Source organism: Hemitrygon akajei, chromosome 4, assembly GCF_048418815.1.
Source record: "Hemitrygon akajei chromosome 4, sHemAka1.3, whole genome shotgun sequence".
Classification (NCBI taxonomy): Eukaryota; Metazoa; Chordata; class Chondrichthyes; order Myliobatiformes; family Dasyatidae; genus Hemitrygon; species Hemitrygon akajei.
The window spans coordinates 173310200-173327343 of NC_133127.1; the positions used below are offsets into that span (position 1 = coordinate 173310200).

Sequence of the window (17144 nt, forward strand, 5' to 3'; positions counted from 1 at the left end):
CCTTGTTTTCCCCTGACTAGGCTCCAGAGGTGCATCCACCTGTATGTGCTTCAAGACTGCCAACACTTCTGGTTTTTCACTTTAACTACTTAATATACATATATACTTTATTTTTTTTCTGTATTGTGTATGTATTGTACAGATGCCACTAAGTTAACAAATCTCGTCACATGTAACGGTGATATTAAACCTGATTTTGATTCCGAAAATTGCCCGTGTTTGTGGGCACAATACATAACCTCATTTAACAAGTGACTCATAAATGCGTAATTACTAGTATATACCTATAGGCAACATAGCCTGGGATAATTCATTTACTTCCCAGTTGTTGCTGTTGCAGTGAATTCAACGCAGCCGGTGGACTGCCTGCAGCAACCTTTGTCGCCACAAGGGGCAGAGTCATCGGGATAATACAGAATCCCAGGGGAACCGCTATCTGCTTTTATCAGGGGAGGGGGAAAAGTTTTGCCACCGTGCTGGAGCGGCGTCGCCGAAAGATTCCTTCCAACAGCTTGTGCGGGGAACTGGCGCTGAATTATTACCATACATGTTAACCACCGTGACAAATGGATTATCGCCGTGATCACAAAGAAAACGCTGTTCGTGCTTCGCGATGTGTGCAGATATTTCTCTGCTGTAACCCTGAAGGTAATAACAATGTCCAGATTTCCTTAAAATGCCCAATCAAGCGTCGGTCGCGATGTACGGGTATTGTTTTGGCGTTTTTGTATCTCGTTCCAAAAGGCACGAAGTTTCGCTGTTAACTCGCCTTCGAAGCTGTCTTCAAACGGAATGTCCATTTTATTCCGATTGCGCCATTGAGGACATGGCCGATAGATGGCTTCAGCCGATTGTCAAAGGGGAGAGGATTTGTATTTATACAACGCCTTTCCCAACTTCCCAAATACTTTGGGGGTGTTGAGTTGCTTTTTAAATGTCATCACTTTGGTAATGTTTGTGGGAAGTGGTCTCTGCAACTCACAGCGACCTCTCAAGATTCAAGTGTACATCGGAACGTTTGCGTGAACAACCAACACACGCGAGGGTGTGCGGGGGCAGCCCGCAAGTGTCGCCACTCACTCCGGCGCCAGCAGAGCATCCCCACGAGGCTTGGCAGAACAACACAAAACACAACCAGCAACAGATCAACAACCGCAAAGCAAACCCCGTTCCTCGCTCCCACTCCGCCCACACACAGTCCTCTAAGCCCAAAGACAGTCCGCATTCTTCCAACCTCCCGCGGACTCGGACACGCAAACATCAGGTCTTCGACTATCCCAGTAGACTCGAGATTCCCAGACCCGGGACTCCGGCCAACGGGCCTCAACATTCAACCGTCGGGCCTTGACCCTCGGCATCGACCACAAGACCCGCCGATCCTCGAACTCCTTACTTGCTGACGAAAGGGCGCTGAACGCTTTTATTCTATCTTAATCCAATGTAAACCATTAAGTTTTCGTTATTACCAGCTGCTTGTTTTATTATTTGTTGCCTTTCAGATGATGCTCCTTCATAGATGGAGCAAACTCAGCCATGTGTACTTGTAAATGATAAATCTGTCATGTTTTCAGAAACCAAAGTGGAGAGGAAGGCACTGAGGGAAAAGGTTTATCCAAAACTGCGAGAATACTGCAGATACAAGCATGGACTAGAGTTCCAGGTAACTATCCTAAGATGTAAAGATTTCAGGATGTCCAAGCACTATTTTTAAGTACAGTGGATTCCGGTTAATTGGGCACATTGACCCAGTTTGACCCAGTTAGCTGAAGTTTCATGGAAGTAGTTACAATGGCGTAAGAAGACAATATACCATTTAACTGAATAGCAAACTGTGTATTTAAATGAAATACAAAACAAATTAGAACACTACCAGTATTACTACAATACTATAAAACTGTGTATTGCTAACTAATAGTTGATTTGGTGGTTGTCCATCATGTTGACAATGACAGGAGACCTGCGCAGCAGAGTTTTTGAAGTTGAAATATCACTGCACTGGGGCTGTTCCACTCTCTCGAGGTCTGGGTCCAGTGGTATGAAGGTCATTAAAACTGGGGTCTTCGACACACACACAAAAAAAACTGGGGTCTTCCTTGGTTGCAGTGGTTGACCATGACTTCATCTGTGCCTCGTCATGCCCTCCGCTCTCCACGGAGCGTCGCAGAGCTGCCCTCCAGTACGTTGGATCTCATCCGACCAGTCCAACGGAGCTGAATGCGCATGCTAGGACGGGCATGTCCCTGTCTAACCGGGGTATAAGGCCCAGCTGCTACTCTCGCCTGGTTTAGCTTGCCTGTCAAAGTGGTATACTAGGGTGTGTCCTGCTGTCGCATACAAGCAGTTTGTTGGAGCCGCAGGTCAGAGCTGAGTGTAGCCTGCCATTTTCTTTCCGACAAAAGAGCGGAATCATCGAGCCCATCGAGACTGCTCTGACATTTCATCATTTCCCTCTCAACCCCACTCTCCTACCTTCTCTCCGTAACCTTTCACGCCCTGATTTATCAAGAATCTATCAACTTCCGCCTTAAATACACCCATTGACTTGGCCTCCACCATCGCCTGTGGCAATTAATTCCACAGATTCACCACCCTCTGGCTAAAGAAATTCCTCCTCACTCCATTCTAAATGGATGTCCCTCTATTCTGTCATTGTGGCCTTTGGCACTTGACTCCCCCACTATAGTAAACATCCTCTCTAGGCCTTTCAACAGTTTATAGGTTTCAGTGAGATTCCTCCTTTTTCTTCCAAATTCCAGCAAGTACAGGCCCAGAACCATCAAACGTTCCTCATATGAAAAGCCTTTTAGAATCAGAATCAGATTTATTATTACTGGCATGTCATGAAATTTGTTAACTTAGCAGCAGCAGTTCAATGCAATACATAATATAGACTAAATAAATAAATTGCAGTATATGTATATTGAATAGATTAAAAATCATGCAAAAAACTGAAATAATATATATTTAAAAAAATGAGGGTTCAAGGGTTCAATGGCCATTTAGGAATCGGATGGCAGAGGGGAAGAAGCTGTTCCTGAATCGCTGAGTGTGTGCCTTCAGGCTTCTGTATCTCCTACCTGATGGTAACAGTGAGAAAAGGGCATGCCCTGGGTGCTGGAGGTCAGTAATAATGGATGCTGCCTATCTGAGATGCTGATCCTTGAAGATGTCCTGGGTACTTTGTAACCTAGTGCCCAAAATGGAGCCAACTAAATTTACAACCGTCTGCAGCTTCTTTCGATCCTGTGCAGTAGCCACCCCTCCCCCCATACCAGACAGTGATGCAGCCTGTCAGAACGCTCTCCACAGTACAACCAATCAGAAAAGGCTCCCTCTACTCCCACTCTTTGCCTCCTGCCAATCAGCCAATGCTCTATCCATGCTAGAATCCTTCCTGTAATACCATGGGCTAAGCACCCTCATGTGCAGCATTTTGTATGTGCATGTTTGTCCATGTGCAGATTTTAGTATAAAAGATCTTAGTATCTTTCCTTTCAGTTAGTCCTGACGAAGGGTCTCGGCCCAAAACGTCGACGGTGCTTCTCCCTATAGATGCTGCCTGGCCTGCTGCGTTCTACCAGCATTTTGTGTGTGTTGTTCCAGCTTTGTGAGCCTGTCTGGAGGTCGGACAAGCTGCCCAGCTTAGGTCCTGTGTTCCATGGGTGCCTCTGGCTCATCCAGTGGGGGTTGACACACTCCTGGTCATGTTGTGACATCAGGGGCATGACAGCAGAATACTCCAAATCTTGCTGGGATGGTTTAAAGCGATCTCCCAAAATATGTTCAGGTTTATGCCTCATCTATGAGAAAAGTCTTTTCTCCCCGTTCCAAAACGCGGAACAGGCCATCGTAAAGGAGCCTAGGGGGATGCTGGTAAGCATCGTGGTGGATGGAAACAAACAAGGTGGAATGTGGGTCAACAGAAACCCAAGAATGCTGTACGCCACGTTGGGAGGTAGGAATAGGTGAAAAGGAATTCAGTTTACTGAGGAGGATGGAACGCTGTTGACAGGTGACCAGGAGGTCGTGGCATCAGGAATGAAATCATGTGACACTTGTAATGGCTGCCCATACACCAACTCTGCCACAGACAACTGCAGGTCCTCTTTAGGAGCAGTTCTGAGCCCCAGCAGGACCCATGGGAGATGATCATGCCAACCCTCATCGGTGAGGGAAGCCCTCAGAGCAGCCTTTAAGGAGTGATGAAACTGCTCGTGTAGGCCATTAGGCTGTGGGTGATACACTGTGGTGTGATGTAGCCTAACACCAAGGTTCTGGGCCATCATAGTCCAAAGGTTTGAAATTAACTGGGGACCGCAGCCAGAGGAAATATCAGATGGAGTGCCAAACCAAGCTACCTAGATGGTGCTGAATGCCTGAGCCACATCTGCAGCCATCATCGAAACTAGAGAGATGACCTCTGGCCATCTGGTGGTACGGTCCACCATGGGAGGGGGGATAGAGAGCAACCAGGTCCACATTGACAAGGTCAAATCGTCACTCAGGGACCTCAAAAGGTGCCAATGGCGCCTGAAGATGACAGTTCATTTTTGCCCACTGGCACTCCACACAAGCTGTAGACCAATCACACGTGTGCTTTCTGAGGCCGTGCCAAATAAACCAGTGCAATCAGTTTCTGTGAGGCCTTCCAGCCCGGATGCAAGAGGCCATGTATGGAGTCATAAACAGTCTGCCTGCAGTTTGCGGGCACGATTGAACGAGGGTGACCAATTGAGACAGGAGAAAAATCCCAGCTTCCCTGAACTTAATGTCAGCCAACCACAGGCCTGTGACTGCTGATCAGTAAGCCTGGACCTCTGGGTCAGTAGCTTGACCAGTTGCCATGCCGGCATAGTAAACCCCTATGTGTACGGCTTCAATAGCTGGCCATGAGAGGCAATCAGCCATTCCCCTTGATATGTTGTACATCAGTTGTGAACTCTGATATGTAGGCCAGGTGACATTGTTGCCATTCAGACCAAAGGTTTGATATTTTGGCCATCGTGTGTACAAGGGGTTAGTGGTCAAACAATGCTGTGATATGGAGACCGTCTAGAAAAAAACGAAAATGGCTGACAGCCAGATAGAGACTGAGCAGCTCACAGTCAAACCCCTTCAGGGGGACGGAGCTGCTGGCTGAAGAAGGCGAGAGGCTGCCATACACCTCTGATCAAGCGTTTGTGCACAGCACCCACAGCAGAGTCTGAGGCATCAGTAGTAATGGCTATGGGTGCACCAGTAGGGTCGTGTTGGAAAGAGCTCGTCTGGTATCAGAAAGTGCTCTGGTCTTGTTTGCTGACCAATCAAGCACGTGATTGGGGGTAATGCCTTTGAGCACACGATACCCGGGAAGCATAAATTCAGCAGCTCACGGAAAGACTCAGTGATAGAAATTCACCATGACTAAAAACTCCTGTAGTTTTTTAGTAGTGCGAGGCGGTGGAAAATCCATAATAGCGGCTACTTTGATGGGAGGGTTTCACACCTTCTGGTGAGAAAGTCAATGGTTAACAACCCAAAGTGGCATTTAGCAGGGTTAATAATCAACCCCGTGTTGGCCTAAGCGCTTGAGAAGTGTGCGGAGATGACTTATGTATTTTGATTTGAACACACCAGTGACAGATAAGTTATCCAGGTAAACAAAAGGAATATCTGAGTCTTTTAATACAGAGTCCCATCAGCCGTCGGAAAGTGTGTGCTGCATTTTTCAGTCCAAATGGTATTCGCAGAAACTCAAAAAGGTCAAAAGGGGATATCACAGCTGCTTCCCTGAGCTCACTGGCATCCGATGGTAACCCCTAACTAGATCAACTTTGGAAAAAAATTAACTTTCCAGCTAAACGTGCTGAAAAGTCCTGGATGTGTGGGACTGGATAACAATCGGGGGTGGTGATCTTGTTAAGGCATCAGTTATCACCACATTGGCGGCATCCACTGTCAGACATAGGGGACATACAGAGCGGCAAAGCCCACGGCTGTTCGACCTGCGTACAATGCCGCGACTTTCTATGTTGGCAAACTCAGCCTGTGCGGTCGCCAGCTTTTCTGGGTCCAGTCTATGTATGCAGGCATGGACGGGGTGGGCCGGTTGTGGAAATGAGGTGCTTGACCACGTGTTTTGTGTCTGTAGTGGAGAATGTGGGCTCGGTGAGGTTTGCAGATTCGACCAGCAGTCAAGTAAACTCTCATGCAGTGGTAACAACCCAAGTCCTTGATGTCCACAAGCCAGCAGTTCTTCAAATCAACGAAAAGCCCTTGGGCATGCAGGAAATCTTCACCGAGCAGAGGTCTAGCCACTTTAGCCAGGACGAAGTCCCATGTGTAAAATCGCCCAGTAAAGCAGAGCGTCACCCATCATGTAACTTAAGTCTTCATCCTGTTGCCGTTGGCAGCCTCCAGTGAGGTTTCATCACTCTTTGCCTTCTCATCAGCAGGCAATATTGGCAGCACACTCACTCAAACACCTGTGTCACACAGGGAGGGTCGCCCTGACTGGGTGTCTGTAATGAACAGTAGATGACCCGGGCAGCTGGAACCAACAGTGTTCACAGACCTGATGTCCCGATGTGCTGGCACTGTTGAAGTTGCAAGGCAGTCAGCACTTCCTCACCTTCGTACCAAAGCCAGCACGGTAAAAACACAGGCCTGGTGTCGTCTGTTTTGCAGCCGCGTACATCCTTCTGTTGGGGGCCTTGCTGACGCCTTATTGAAGCTGGGAAAAGAGGAGGAATTATGCACCACTGCCTGGCTGAGTGTCGACTACGAGCTATTTTAGCAAGCTCCCTATAGTCTTTCACGGCGGCATTTTGCGAGGGCTATGTGACCTTGATTAGGCATTTGCTGCATGAAGAGTTCTTTAAAATTAAAACGAGGATGGTGATTTCCCAGGAGAGACAGCATGTGGTCCATTAGCTCTGAAGGCTTACTCTCACCGAGGTCAGGCAAGAAGGGCAGCTGTTTGATGCCTCAGACTCCAGTAGTCCAGAAGTCTGTAAAAGGTGAGTATTCAGCAACCAGTGTTTATTGTGTTCAGGCAGGTGTTGAAGCAAACTCACCACTCTCGCAGCCGTGAAATTGCTGAGTGATGCTACCACGTAGTAGATTTTTTGCAGAGCAAACTGATCCTTAGCTTGTACAAGCCAAGCCCTTTGCTTCCAAAGCTCTGGCACTTTCAAAGCAGCTATGCTGGGCGACATGTTCAGTAACTCTGGAATCTTCCTAGAGCATCAGGGTCACCAGTGGAGATTTTCACCAATAAAACAAACAAAAGGCTTTTTATGGTGAATTAGGCCCGTAACACGTTTTACTGTCCTCCAAAACCAAGATGCAAAAGCGCACTAAAACTCTTTATGTAATAACATCATCATGTCAGATCAGCTTCTTAAAGCTCAGTGTTGCTTGTGAATTATGTATGTTTCCCCCAATTACATTACCTTACAGAATGACGTTTGGAATTTTCTTGAAAGGTCATTACCAATGCCTCCACAATAACTTCAGCTACCTTTCTCAGAACCCTGGGGTGTAGTCCATCTGGTTTAGGTCACCTATCCACCTACAGACCTTTCAGCTTCCCAAGTACCTTCTCCCTAGTAATAGCAACTGAACTCACTTCTGCCCCCTGACACTCTCAAACTTCTGGCATACTGCTAGCATCTTCCAAAGTGAAGGCTTATACAAAATACTTACTCAATTTGTCCACCATTTCCTTGTCCTGCATTGCTACCTCTACAGTATAATTCTCCAGTGGTCCAATATCTACTCTCACCTCTCTTTTACTCTTTATATAAATGAATAAACCATAGAACAATAGAACATTACAGCACAGTACAGGCCCTTCAGCCCTCCATGTTGTGCTGACCCATATAATCCTTAAAAAAAAGTACTAAACCCACACTACCCCATAACCCTCCATTTTTCTTTCATCCATGTGCCTGCCCAAGAGGTTCTTAAATACCCCTAATGTTTTAGCCTCCACCACCATCCCTGGCAAGTCATTCCAGGCACTCACAACCCTCTGTGTAAAAAACTTACCCCTGATGTCTCCCCTAAACTCCACTCCCTTAATTTTGTACATATGCCCTTGTCAGTCACATAAGGTCCCTCGTCAGCCACAGTTGTGTCATCCTGCCTTTAGAATGCTTCTTTGGGAATAATCTAACCTATGCCTTCCAAATTGCTCCCAGAAACTCCAGCCATTGGTACTGTCATCCTTGCTAGTGACCCCATCCAGTCAACTTTGGCCAGCTGCTTTCTCATGCTTCTGTAATTCCCTTTACGCCATTGTAATATTGATGCATCTGGGTTTAACTTTTCCTTACAATGTGCAGGGTGAATTCTTTGATATTTTAATCACTGCCTCCTAAGGTTCCTTTACTGTAAGCTCCCTAATCAAATCAGGTTCATTGCACAACACCCAATCCAGAATAGCTGATCCCCTAGAGGGCTCAAGGACGGGCTGCTCTAAAATGCCATCTTGTAGGAATTCTACAAATTCTCATTCTTGGGAGTCAGAATCAGCACCAACCTGATTTTTCCAATCTACCTGCATATTGCAATCCTCCATAACTATCACAACATTGCCATTTGACATGCATTTTCTATCTACATAATTTGTAGCCCACATCCTACCTTCTGTTCAGAGGTGTGTATATACCATGCCTATAAAAAGTATTCGCCCCCTTTGGAAGTTTTCATATTTTATTGTTTTACAACATTGAGTCACAGTGGATTTAATTTGGATAAAAACACAAAATGCTGGCAGAACTCAGCAGGCCAGACAGCATCTATGGGAGGAGGTAGTGACGACGTTTCGGGCCGAAACCCTTCATCCCGGAACGTCGTCACTACCTCCTCCCATTGATGCTGTCTGGCCTGCTGAGTTCTGCCAGCACTTTGTGTTTTTATTTATTTCCAGCATCTGCAGATTCATTCGTGTTGCCGTTGGATTTAATTTGGCTTTTTTTTTACACTGATCAACACAAAAAGACTTTTGTGTCAAAATGAAAACAGATCTCTACAAAGTGATCTAAATTAATTGCAAATATAAAACACAAAATAATTGTGTAAGTATTCAGCCTTAAAAATCAGTATTTAGTAGATGCATGTTTGGCAGCAATTATAGCCTTGATAGTGTGGATAGGTCTCTTATCAGCTTTGCACATCTAAACACTGAAATTTTTCCCCATTCTTCTTTTTTAAAACCTGCTTAGTCTCTGTCAGATTGCATGGGAATAGTGAGTGAACAGCCCTTTTCAAGTCCAATTGGATTTAGGTCTGGACTCTGACTTGGCCACTCCAGGACATTATTGTTGTTAAGCCATTCCTGTGTAGCTTTGGCTTTATGCTTGGGATCATTGTCTTGCTGGAAGACAAATCCTTTCCCAAATTGCAGTTCTCTTGCAGACTGCATCGGGTTTTCCTCCAGGATTTCCTTGTATTTTGCTGCATTCATTTTACCCCCTACGTTCACAAGCCTTCCAGGGCCTGCTGTAGTGAAGCATCCCCACAGCACGATGCAGCCACCACCAAGGTTCTTAGTAGGGTTGGGTTGTTTTTGATGACGTGTGGTGTTTGGCTTACGCCAAACATAATGTTTAGTCTGATGGTCAAAAAAGCTCAATTTCGGTTTCATCAGACCATAGAACCTTCCAGCTGACTTCAGAGTCTCCCACATGCCTCCTGACAAACTATAGCTGAGATTTCATGTGAGTTTTTGTAAACAGTGGTTTTCTTTTTCACACTCTCCCGTAAAACTGCAACTGATGAGGCACCCAAGCTTGTAACTCCTCCAGAGTTGTCACAGGTCTCTTGCTGGCCTCCCTCACTAGTCCCCTTCTGCACAATCACTCAATTTTTGAGGACAGCCCGCTCAAGGTAGATTTAAATTGTGCCATATTCTTTCCATTTCTTGATGATTGACTTAACTGTACTCCAGGGGATATTCAGTGACTTGGAAGTTTTCTTCTATCCATCTTCTGACTTGTGCTTTTCAATAAACTTTTTGTTGGAGTGTTCTTTTATCTTCATGGTGTAATTTTTGCCAGGATACTGACTCACCAGCAGTTGGGCCTTCCGGATACGGGTGCATTTTCACCACAATCAATTGAAATACCTTAACCATACACTGGTCTCCAAAAACGGATCTTCATTTATCTAATTATATGACTTCTAAAACCAATCAGCTGCACCAGTGATGATTTTGTGTGTCTTATTAAAGGGGATGAATACTTGTGTAATCATTTGTGTTTTATATTTGTAATTAATTTAGATCACTTTGTAGAGATGTTTTCACTTTGACTAAAAAAGTCTTTTTCTGTTGATCAGTGTCAAAAAAGTCAAATTAAATCCATTGTGATTTAGTGTTGTAAAACAATAAAACATGAAAACTTCCAAGGGGGGGTGAATACTTTTTATAGGCACTGTAACTCCCATCAGGGTCTTTTTACACTGCAGTTTATTAAAGCTACCCACAAGAATTCTACATCTTCTGATCCTGTGTGACCTCTTTCTAACAATTTGATTTTATTTTTTACCACCAGAACCATCACACCCCCTCTGCCCACTGGCCTGTTCTTTTGATTTAATGTGTATCCTCGGATGCTAAGCTCCTAAGTATACTCTTCTTTCAGCCATAACTCAGTGATGCCCACAATATCACACCTGCCAATCTCTAATGATGATCGCCACAAGATCATTTTTCTTGTTCCGTATACTACATACATTCAGATATAACACCTTCAGTCCTGTATTCATTACCCTTTTTGATTTTGTCTCAATGTTACACTGCAACTCATCCCACTGACAGCAATTTTGCCCAATCATCTGCCCGTCCTTCCTGACAGTCTCACTACACACTGCCTCTGCTTGTATACCAAATGCCTCATTCTCAGCCCTCTCACTCAGTTCCCATACCCTGCCAAATGCATGTAAACCCTCCCCAGAAGTCGTAGCAAATCTGCCCACAAGGCTATATACCCCATCCCTATTGTACAGGTCATACCTTCCCCAGAAGAGATCCCAATGATCCGGAAATTTGAAACTCTGCCCCCTGTAATGGTTCCTCGTCCATTTATTCATCTGTCAAATCATCCCATTCTTGCCCTCAATGGCGCATGGCACAGGCTGAAATCCAGAGATTGCTACCCAGGCAGTCCTGCTTTTCTGCTTTCTACCTATTTATTGTCCTAACTTTTGATTGACTGTGAATGAACAAAATCAGTGTACTGAATGCTTGAAACCGCAGTGAGCATAACAGTTTTAAATTTCTCAGCAACTATCAGTAACAAAAATCACTGCTTTTTAAATAGAACCTCAAACCAACTGATGCTATTTAAAAGCTGTTCACTTTAAGCACAGTGCAGTGTCTAACAGCTACAAAGTTTACCCATTTGACTCTAGTTAGAAACTGTTCGGCAACAGTCTCCTGCCCCAGTTAAGCAGCATAGTGTCCCAAATAAACAAAGGGAATTGTGGCTATTTTCTCGATCACTTTTTGTTCTTTAAGAGTTGTCCCAAACAAGTGGCTGCCTCCATTAACCGGAATTCACTGTATTTACTTTGAACGTTGAAACTTGAAATAATATTTGTAAACAGTGTTGGTTGAGGGGAGTAAATTGCTTGGGACATGCATAACGAGGGATTTTAAGTAACCTGTAAAATGCAGAATGGCTAATTACAGATGGATTATCAAATCCAAGAGTCTCTTCTTTCTCATTCAGAATCTGCGAGAACGGAAATAAATGGGATTGAAGCTCACAATTCCGCTTTGTACAGTGGAAAGGGGATAATATACATTTCTTGGAGTCCGGTGGGGCCATTGTCTATAGTAGAAATGATGGTGATTCAATTGCTGGTTTATGGCAGTAAAATAATGCAGATGCTGGAAATCTGAATTTAAAACAAGGCAGGCAGCATCTGTGGAGAGCGAAACGGACTTAGTAGTCTGGGTCTTCATGCAGAGAAAGGGTAGACCAGAAGAAGTGGTGTCAGCTGAAAGAGGATAACGCTGGTATGCAAAAGGAGGTGTAAATAAAAGGAGAAATTTGAAATTCCCAAAGGAAAAGAAAGCAACTAAATATCGAGCAAGGTGATACGAGACTGTGAATTCAATGCAGGTTTATTCGACAGTCAGGTCGCAGTGAATTATAGTAGTAGTGTAAACACTCAAATTGAGTGTTTAATGTGGGGAGGCTGATGCACAGGCAACCACAGGTCCTTGATGTATGGGGGTCAGGGTGCAGTAGAATGGCATGCAAGACGTAGAATGGGGACCCTTCACTTGCTGCAGCCTTCCTCCACCTCCATGTTTCATCATCTTCTGCCAGCCCACTGTTGAGGTCACGGTTGGATTGCTCTTTGTTTGGGACCTCCTCCTTGACTTTACTGCCATGAGTGATCCTACCAGGAGCCAAGCCCCAAGCGACATCGCTCCCAGGATCTCAGGAACTCACAAGCCTCTCCACCACGACAAGGTGACGGTCGTCAGAGAAGTGCTGAATTGACAATGCTAATTTACAGGAAGAATGTCACTCAGATCTCAAGTTTGAGAGGATGAAAGCCAGCTGATGCGGGCAACGTAGAGACAACCAGATTTCCAACTGCTCATAAGTTCTTTCCTTATCAACCTGGTGACAATCTTCCAGCGATCTCCAGCTTTGCCTCGCCCAGATACGTTCATTCCGTATTGACTCACCCCTAATGATGCTGTCTTTGAGGAGAGGTGGTGGGGGGAGTCAGACAAAAGCAGCGATATGTGGGAGTCCAAGACATATCTACCCTAGTCAATCCCTCTTCCCACCCCCCCCCCATCCCCATTGGGCAGAAGGTACAAAAGCTTGAGAAGATGTACCACCCAGCTTAAGGACAGCTTCTATCCTGCAGTAATAGGTTTCTTGAACTACCTCAGATATGATAAAGAAATCCTGATAAAGAAACTTGTTTGTCTACCTGGACCACACTTTCTCTGTAACTGTAACATGATATTCTCAAGACGCTACATGCTCGCTGTAACACCTAATGCTCAAAATTTCCAGCATCTGCAGAATCTCCAGTGTTTCTGTTGTGACAGTATGTTCTACATTCTTTTATTGCTGTTCCTTTTGTACCATTTCAGTCTACTACTGTATGGAATGATCTGTCCGGATGGCATAAAAACAAAGCTTTTCACTGTTTCTCAGTCCATGTGGTAATATGGGATGCCTCTCCCTCCCCCACTTTCTGCTTTCCACAGGGATCGCTCCCTACGCAACTTCCTTGTCCTCTCCTCCCTCCCCACTGATCTCCCTCCTGGCACTTATCCTTGCAAGTGGAACAAGTGCTACACCTGCCCCTACACCTCCTCCCTCACCACCATTCAGAGTCCCAAACAGTCCTTCCAGGTGAGGCAGCACTTCACCTGTGAGTTTGTTAGGGTCATCTACTGTATCCAATGCACCCTGTGTGGCCTCCGGTATGTCGGTGAGACCCGACGTAGATTGGGAGACTGCTTCGCCGAGCACCTATGTTCCATCAGCCAGAAAAGGCAGGATCTCCCAGCAGCTACCTATTTTAATTCCACTTCCCATTCCCATTCCAAAATGTCAGTCTACTGTTGAGATGAGGCCACACTCGGGTTAGAGGAGCAGCACCTTATATTCCGTCTGGGTAGCATCCAACCTGATGGCATGAACATCGATTTCTCAAACTACTGGTAATGTCCCCCGCCTTCACCATTCCCCAATCCCTCTTCCCTCTCTCATCTTATCTCCTTACCTGCCCATCATTTCCCTCTGGTGGTTCTCCCCCTTTTCATTCTTCCATAGCCTTCTACCCTTTTCTGTCAGACTCACCCTTCTCCAGCCCTTTATCTCTTTCACCAATCGACATCCCAGCTCTTTACTTCACTCCTCCCTACCCTCCCGGTTTCACCTATCACTTTGTGTTTCTTCCTCCCTTTCCCCCACCTGCTAACACTGACTCATCTCTTTTTCTTCCAGTCCTGATAAAGGGACTCGGCCTGAAACGTCGACTATACTCTTTTCCATAGATGCTGCCAGGCCTGCTGAGCTCCTCCAGCTTTGTGTGTTGTGGATGTGGCAATAATAAACCGATTACCAGTTATCCCCAACGTAACTTCCTATAACTACAGCTTTATACCTGGAAATATCCTCCATCAAGAACTTGTCATGCTCTGATAGAACAGATATATCCCTATCCATTTTCCAAAAACCACGGATCTTGTGGAAAAATTAGATTTTGGCTTCTCAGTTTTAAAGATTTGAAATCCAAGCTGTCTCATCTCATCATTCCCTGTACGTCGGCTTTCCCCCACATTCTAAAGACGTACGGTACTGGTTGTTGACATAAAAAAACGGATGCATTTCACTGTATGTTTATGTGACAAATAAAGTTAATCATTTCATAAAGCTAATAATCTCACCCGATGAGCCATTCACACCTTCAATAAACCACAGTGCTGTCTGTATATCTGCTGAAGGGTGTTTCATCCCAACCTCCAATTGTATCATCCTCTTAACACTATAGGCAGAAACATTGTTCCCTCAGAAGGAAAAATCAAAAATACTGCAGACACTAGAACTCTGAAATAAAAACAGACAAGACTGGAAACACTTGGCAGGTCAGGCAGCATTTGTGTTAAGAGAAATGGTTGATGTTTCCAGTCAGAGACCTTTCATCCAAACTGGAAAAGAGAGATAGCAATTCAGTTTTTTTTTTTGGAAAGAAAGGTACTTCTAATAATAACCCCCAGAAGGGGTTGGAAATGAGTCAGATATCAAAATGTTAGAAATGTATTCATTTTAATGTTACAGTGACTGCAGCTAGCATGCTCCCTGGAGATGAGTTAACACTGAAGTAAGTTGGCAGCCTCCAATTCAGGGGTCCACAGGCCCCTTGCTTAATGTTATTGGTCCATGGCACAGAAAAGGTTGGGAATCCCTGCTCCTTTGGAAGTTCAATACTGGTAGCAGATTTCTCTGATCTTAGGAAGGAGGCCTGGGGAGACTAGCACCACTTGTGCTTCTATCTTTTTCAAGCTCCCAGATCCTCAAATCTCATGTCCCTGGCTTATAGCTTGGACCAACCCACGGTGGAGGTGAAACCAGTCCTGGGAAAGACATGTCATGGGCATATAACAGAACATTACAGCGTAGCACAGGCCCTTCAGCTCACAATGCCTTTTAACCTAAACTAAGGTTATAACTTAGACTGTTCACTAACTGTCCACCTTGCAGGTGATTGATGCGTATATGGGCGTAGATCCCAATGATGTCCACGATTGTGATGTCCGGAAACTCCGGATGAAGCTCTTGGACGACTGTTTGAAGTTTTCTGCTGGGCCGTGCTTTGTGGTGAGTAATTAAAATGTGGATGTCTAGCACTGGTGAAGCTGTTAATAACCCTACAGCCTAACCATGGAAGTGGATGGTTAAATTTGCCGTTATGTTCACCACCATCTCAACCTACTCATTGACTGTAAAGTACTTGTGTGGAGTAGTACAGTACCATGCAAAAATCTTACGCACGTGTGTGTGTGTCTGTGTATAGCTAGGGCACCTAAGACTTTTGCACAGTACTGTATTTGTCAACGTTGAGTGGAGAGTGAGTTTGAAATTCTGGATGTTGAGAATGGCGAGGGTGGTGAGGGGGGTGAGGGATAGGTGGCAGAGAAGGAGTGCCAGGGTGGTGGATGAGGGTGATGTGCATGCAGACTCACACAGCCCTGAGACACCAGGTAAGGTCATTTGATTCGACACAGTCGGTTTATTGATCATTACAGAATGTCTCTCTGGTGCTTCCTGCTGCCCCCCTCTTTCTCCCTGCCCCCTTCCTACAATAGAGACCCAGATCCTAATCAGATTTATCATCTCACACATAAGTCATGAAATTTTTTTGGGTTTTTTTTTGCAGCAGTAGTACAATGCAATATATAAAATTAACAAGAGTCTTAGGCAGTCTAGCTAAATGTGCGTGCATGCGCGCGCTCGTGTGCCCAAGACTTATGCACAGTACTGATTAGAGAGCAAGTCTTATGAAGATAGGTAAGATAGGTTGAGCGAACTAGGACTTTTCTCTTTGGAGTGAAGGAGGATGAGAAATAACTTGATAGAGGTATACAAGACGATAAGAGGCATAGATCTAGTGGAGAGCCAGAAACCCAGGGTGAAAATGGCTGAATGAAGTGGCATCATTTTAAGGTGATTGGAGGAAAGTAGAGTGAAGAGGTTGTGGAAGCCGATGTTGGTAAGACCTCAGACAAAGTTAGGAATCAAAAGGTTGAGCATGGTGCATCTAGAGTTTTGAGCTGCTTATATTCCAATGCCAGAAGTATTGTAGGAAAGGCGGATAATAGTGCTAAAGATGAGGTGGCTGGCTTACAGAGGCAATGTGTAGTGAGGGGAAGCTGTTAATAGGACAAAATTACAGTCAACAGGATGAGTTGCAATGTAAAAGGTGGACAAAATTGAAAAGGGTGAATACAGGACTGAATGTGGGCAGGTACGGAGTAAGGTAAGTTAGCAGGTAGCAGGTTGCAGATTAGCAGGTATGATGTTGCAGGCATCACTGAACCATGGCTGAAAGAAGATTATAACTGAGAGCTTAATGACCAAGAATATACATTGTATTGAAAGGACAGGCAGTAAGGCAGAGGGGGGGCAGCATTGCTCTATAGGAAAAATGTAATCAAGTCATTAGAAAGAGGTGGCACAGGGTTGGAGGGTGTTGAATCATTGTGGATAGAGCTAAGGAACTGCAAGGGTAGAACAACCCTGATGGGAGTTGTATACAGACCCCCAAACAGTAGTAAGGATGTGGCCTACAAATTACAATGGGAGATAGAAAATGCATGTCAAAAGGGTAATGTTACAATAGTCATGGGGGCAATATGCAGGTAGATTGGGCAAATCAGGTTGGTGCTGGATTCCAGGAGGGGGATATTCTAGAGTGCCCACAAGGTGGCTTTTTAGGGCAGTTTGTGGTTGATCCCACTAGGGGATCAGCTATTCTGGATTGGGTGTTGTGCAGTGACCCAGAATTGATTAGCGAACTTAAGGTAAAATAACCCTTTGGGGCAAGTGATCATAATATGATCAAATTCACCCTGAAATTTGAGAAGGAGAAGCTAAAGTCAGATATATCAGTATTAG

At 45.0% G+C, this 17144-nt stretch overlaps 1 protein-coding gene across 1 annotated transcript in view; it reads left to right on the forward strand.

The window, feature by feature from the left end:
• The first annotated feature begins 425 nt into the window (after positions 1 to 425).
• The window catches only part of LOC140726957 (NACHT and WD repeat domain-containing protein 2-like), a 60970-nt gene continuing 44251 nt past the window's right edge, over positions 426 to 17144 (forward strand). The window contains exons 1-3 of the mRNA XM_073044004.1: positions 426 to 648; positions 1572 to 1660; positions 15231 to 15347. Of these exons, the coding sequence (XP_072900105.1) occupies positions 567 to 648; positions 1572 to 1660; positions 15231 to 15347 (288 nt within the window). The 5' untranslated portion in view covers positions 426 to 566. The remainder of the gene's footprint in view (positions 649 to 1571; positions 1661 to 15230; positions 15348 to 17144) is intronic.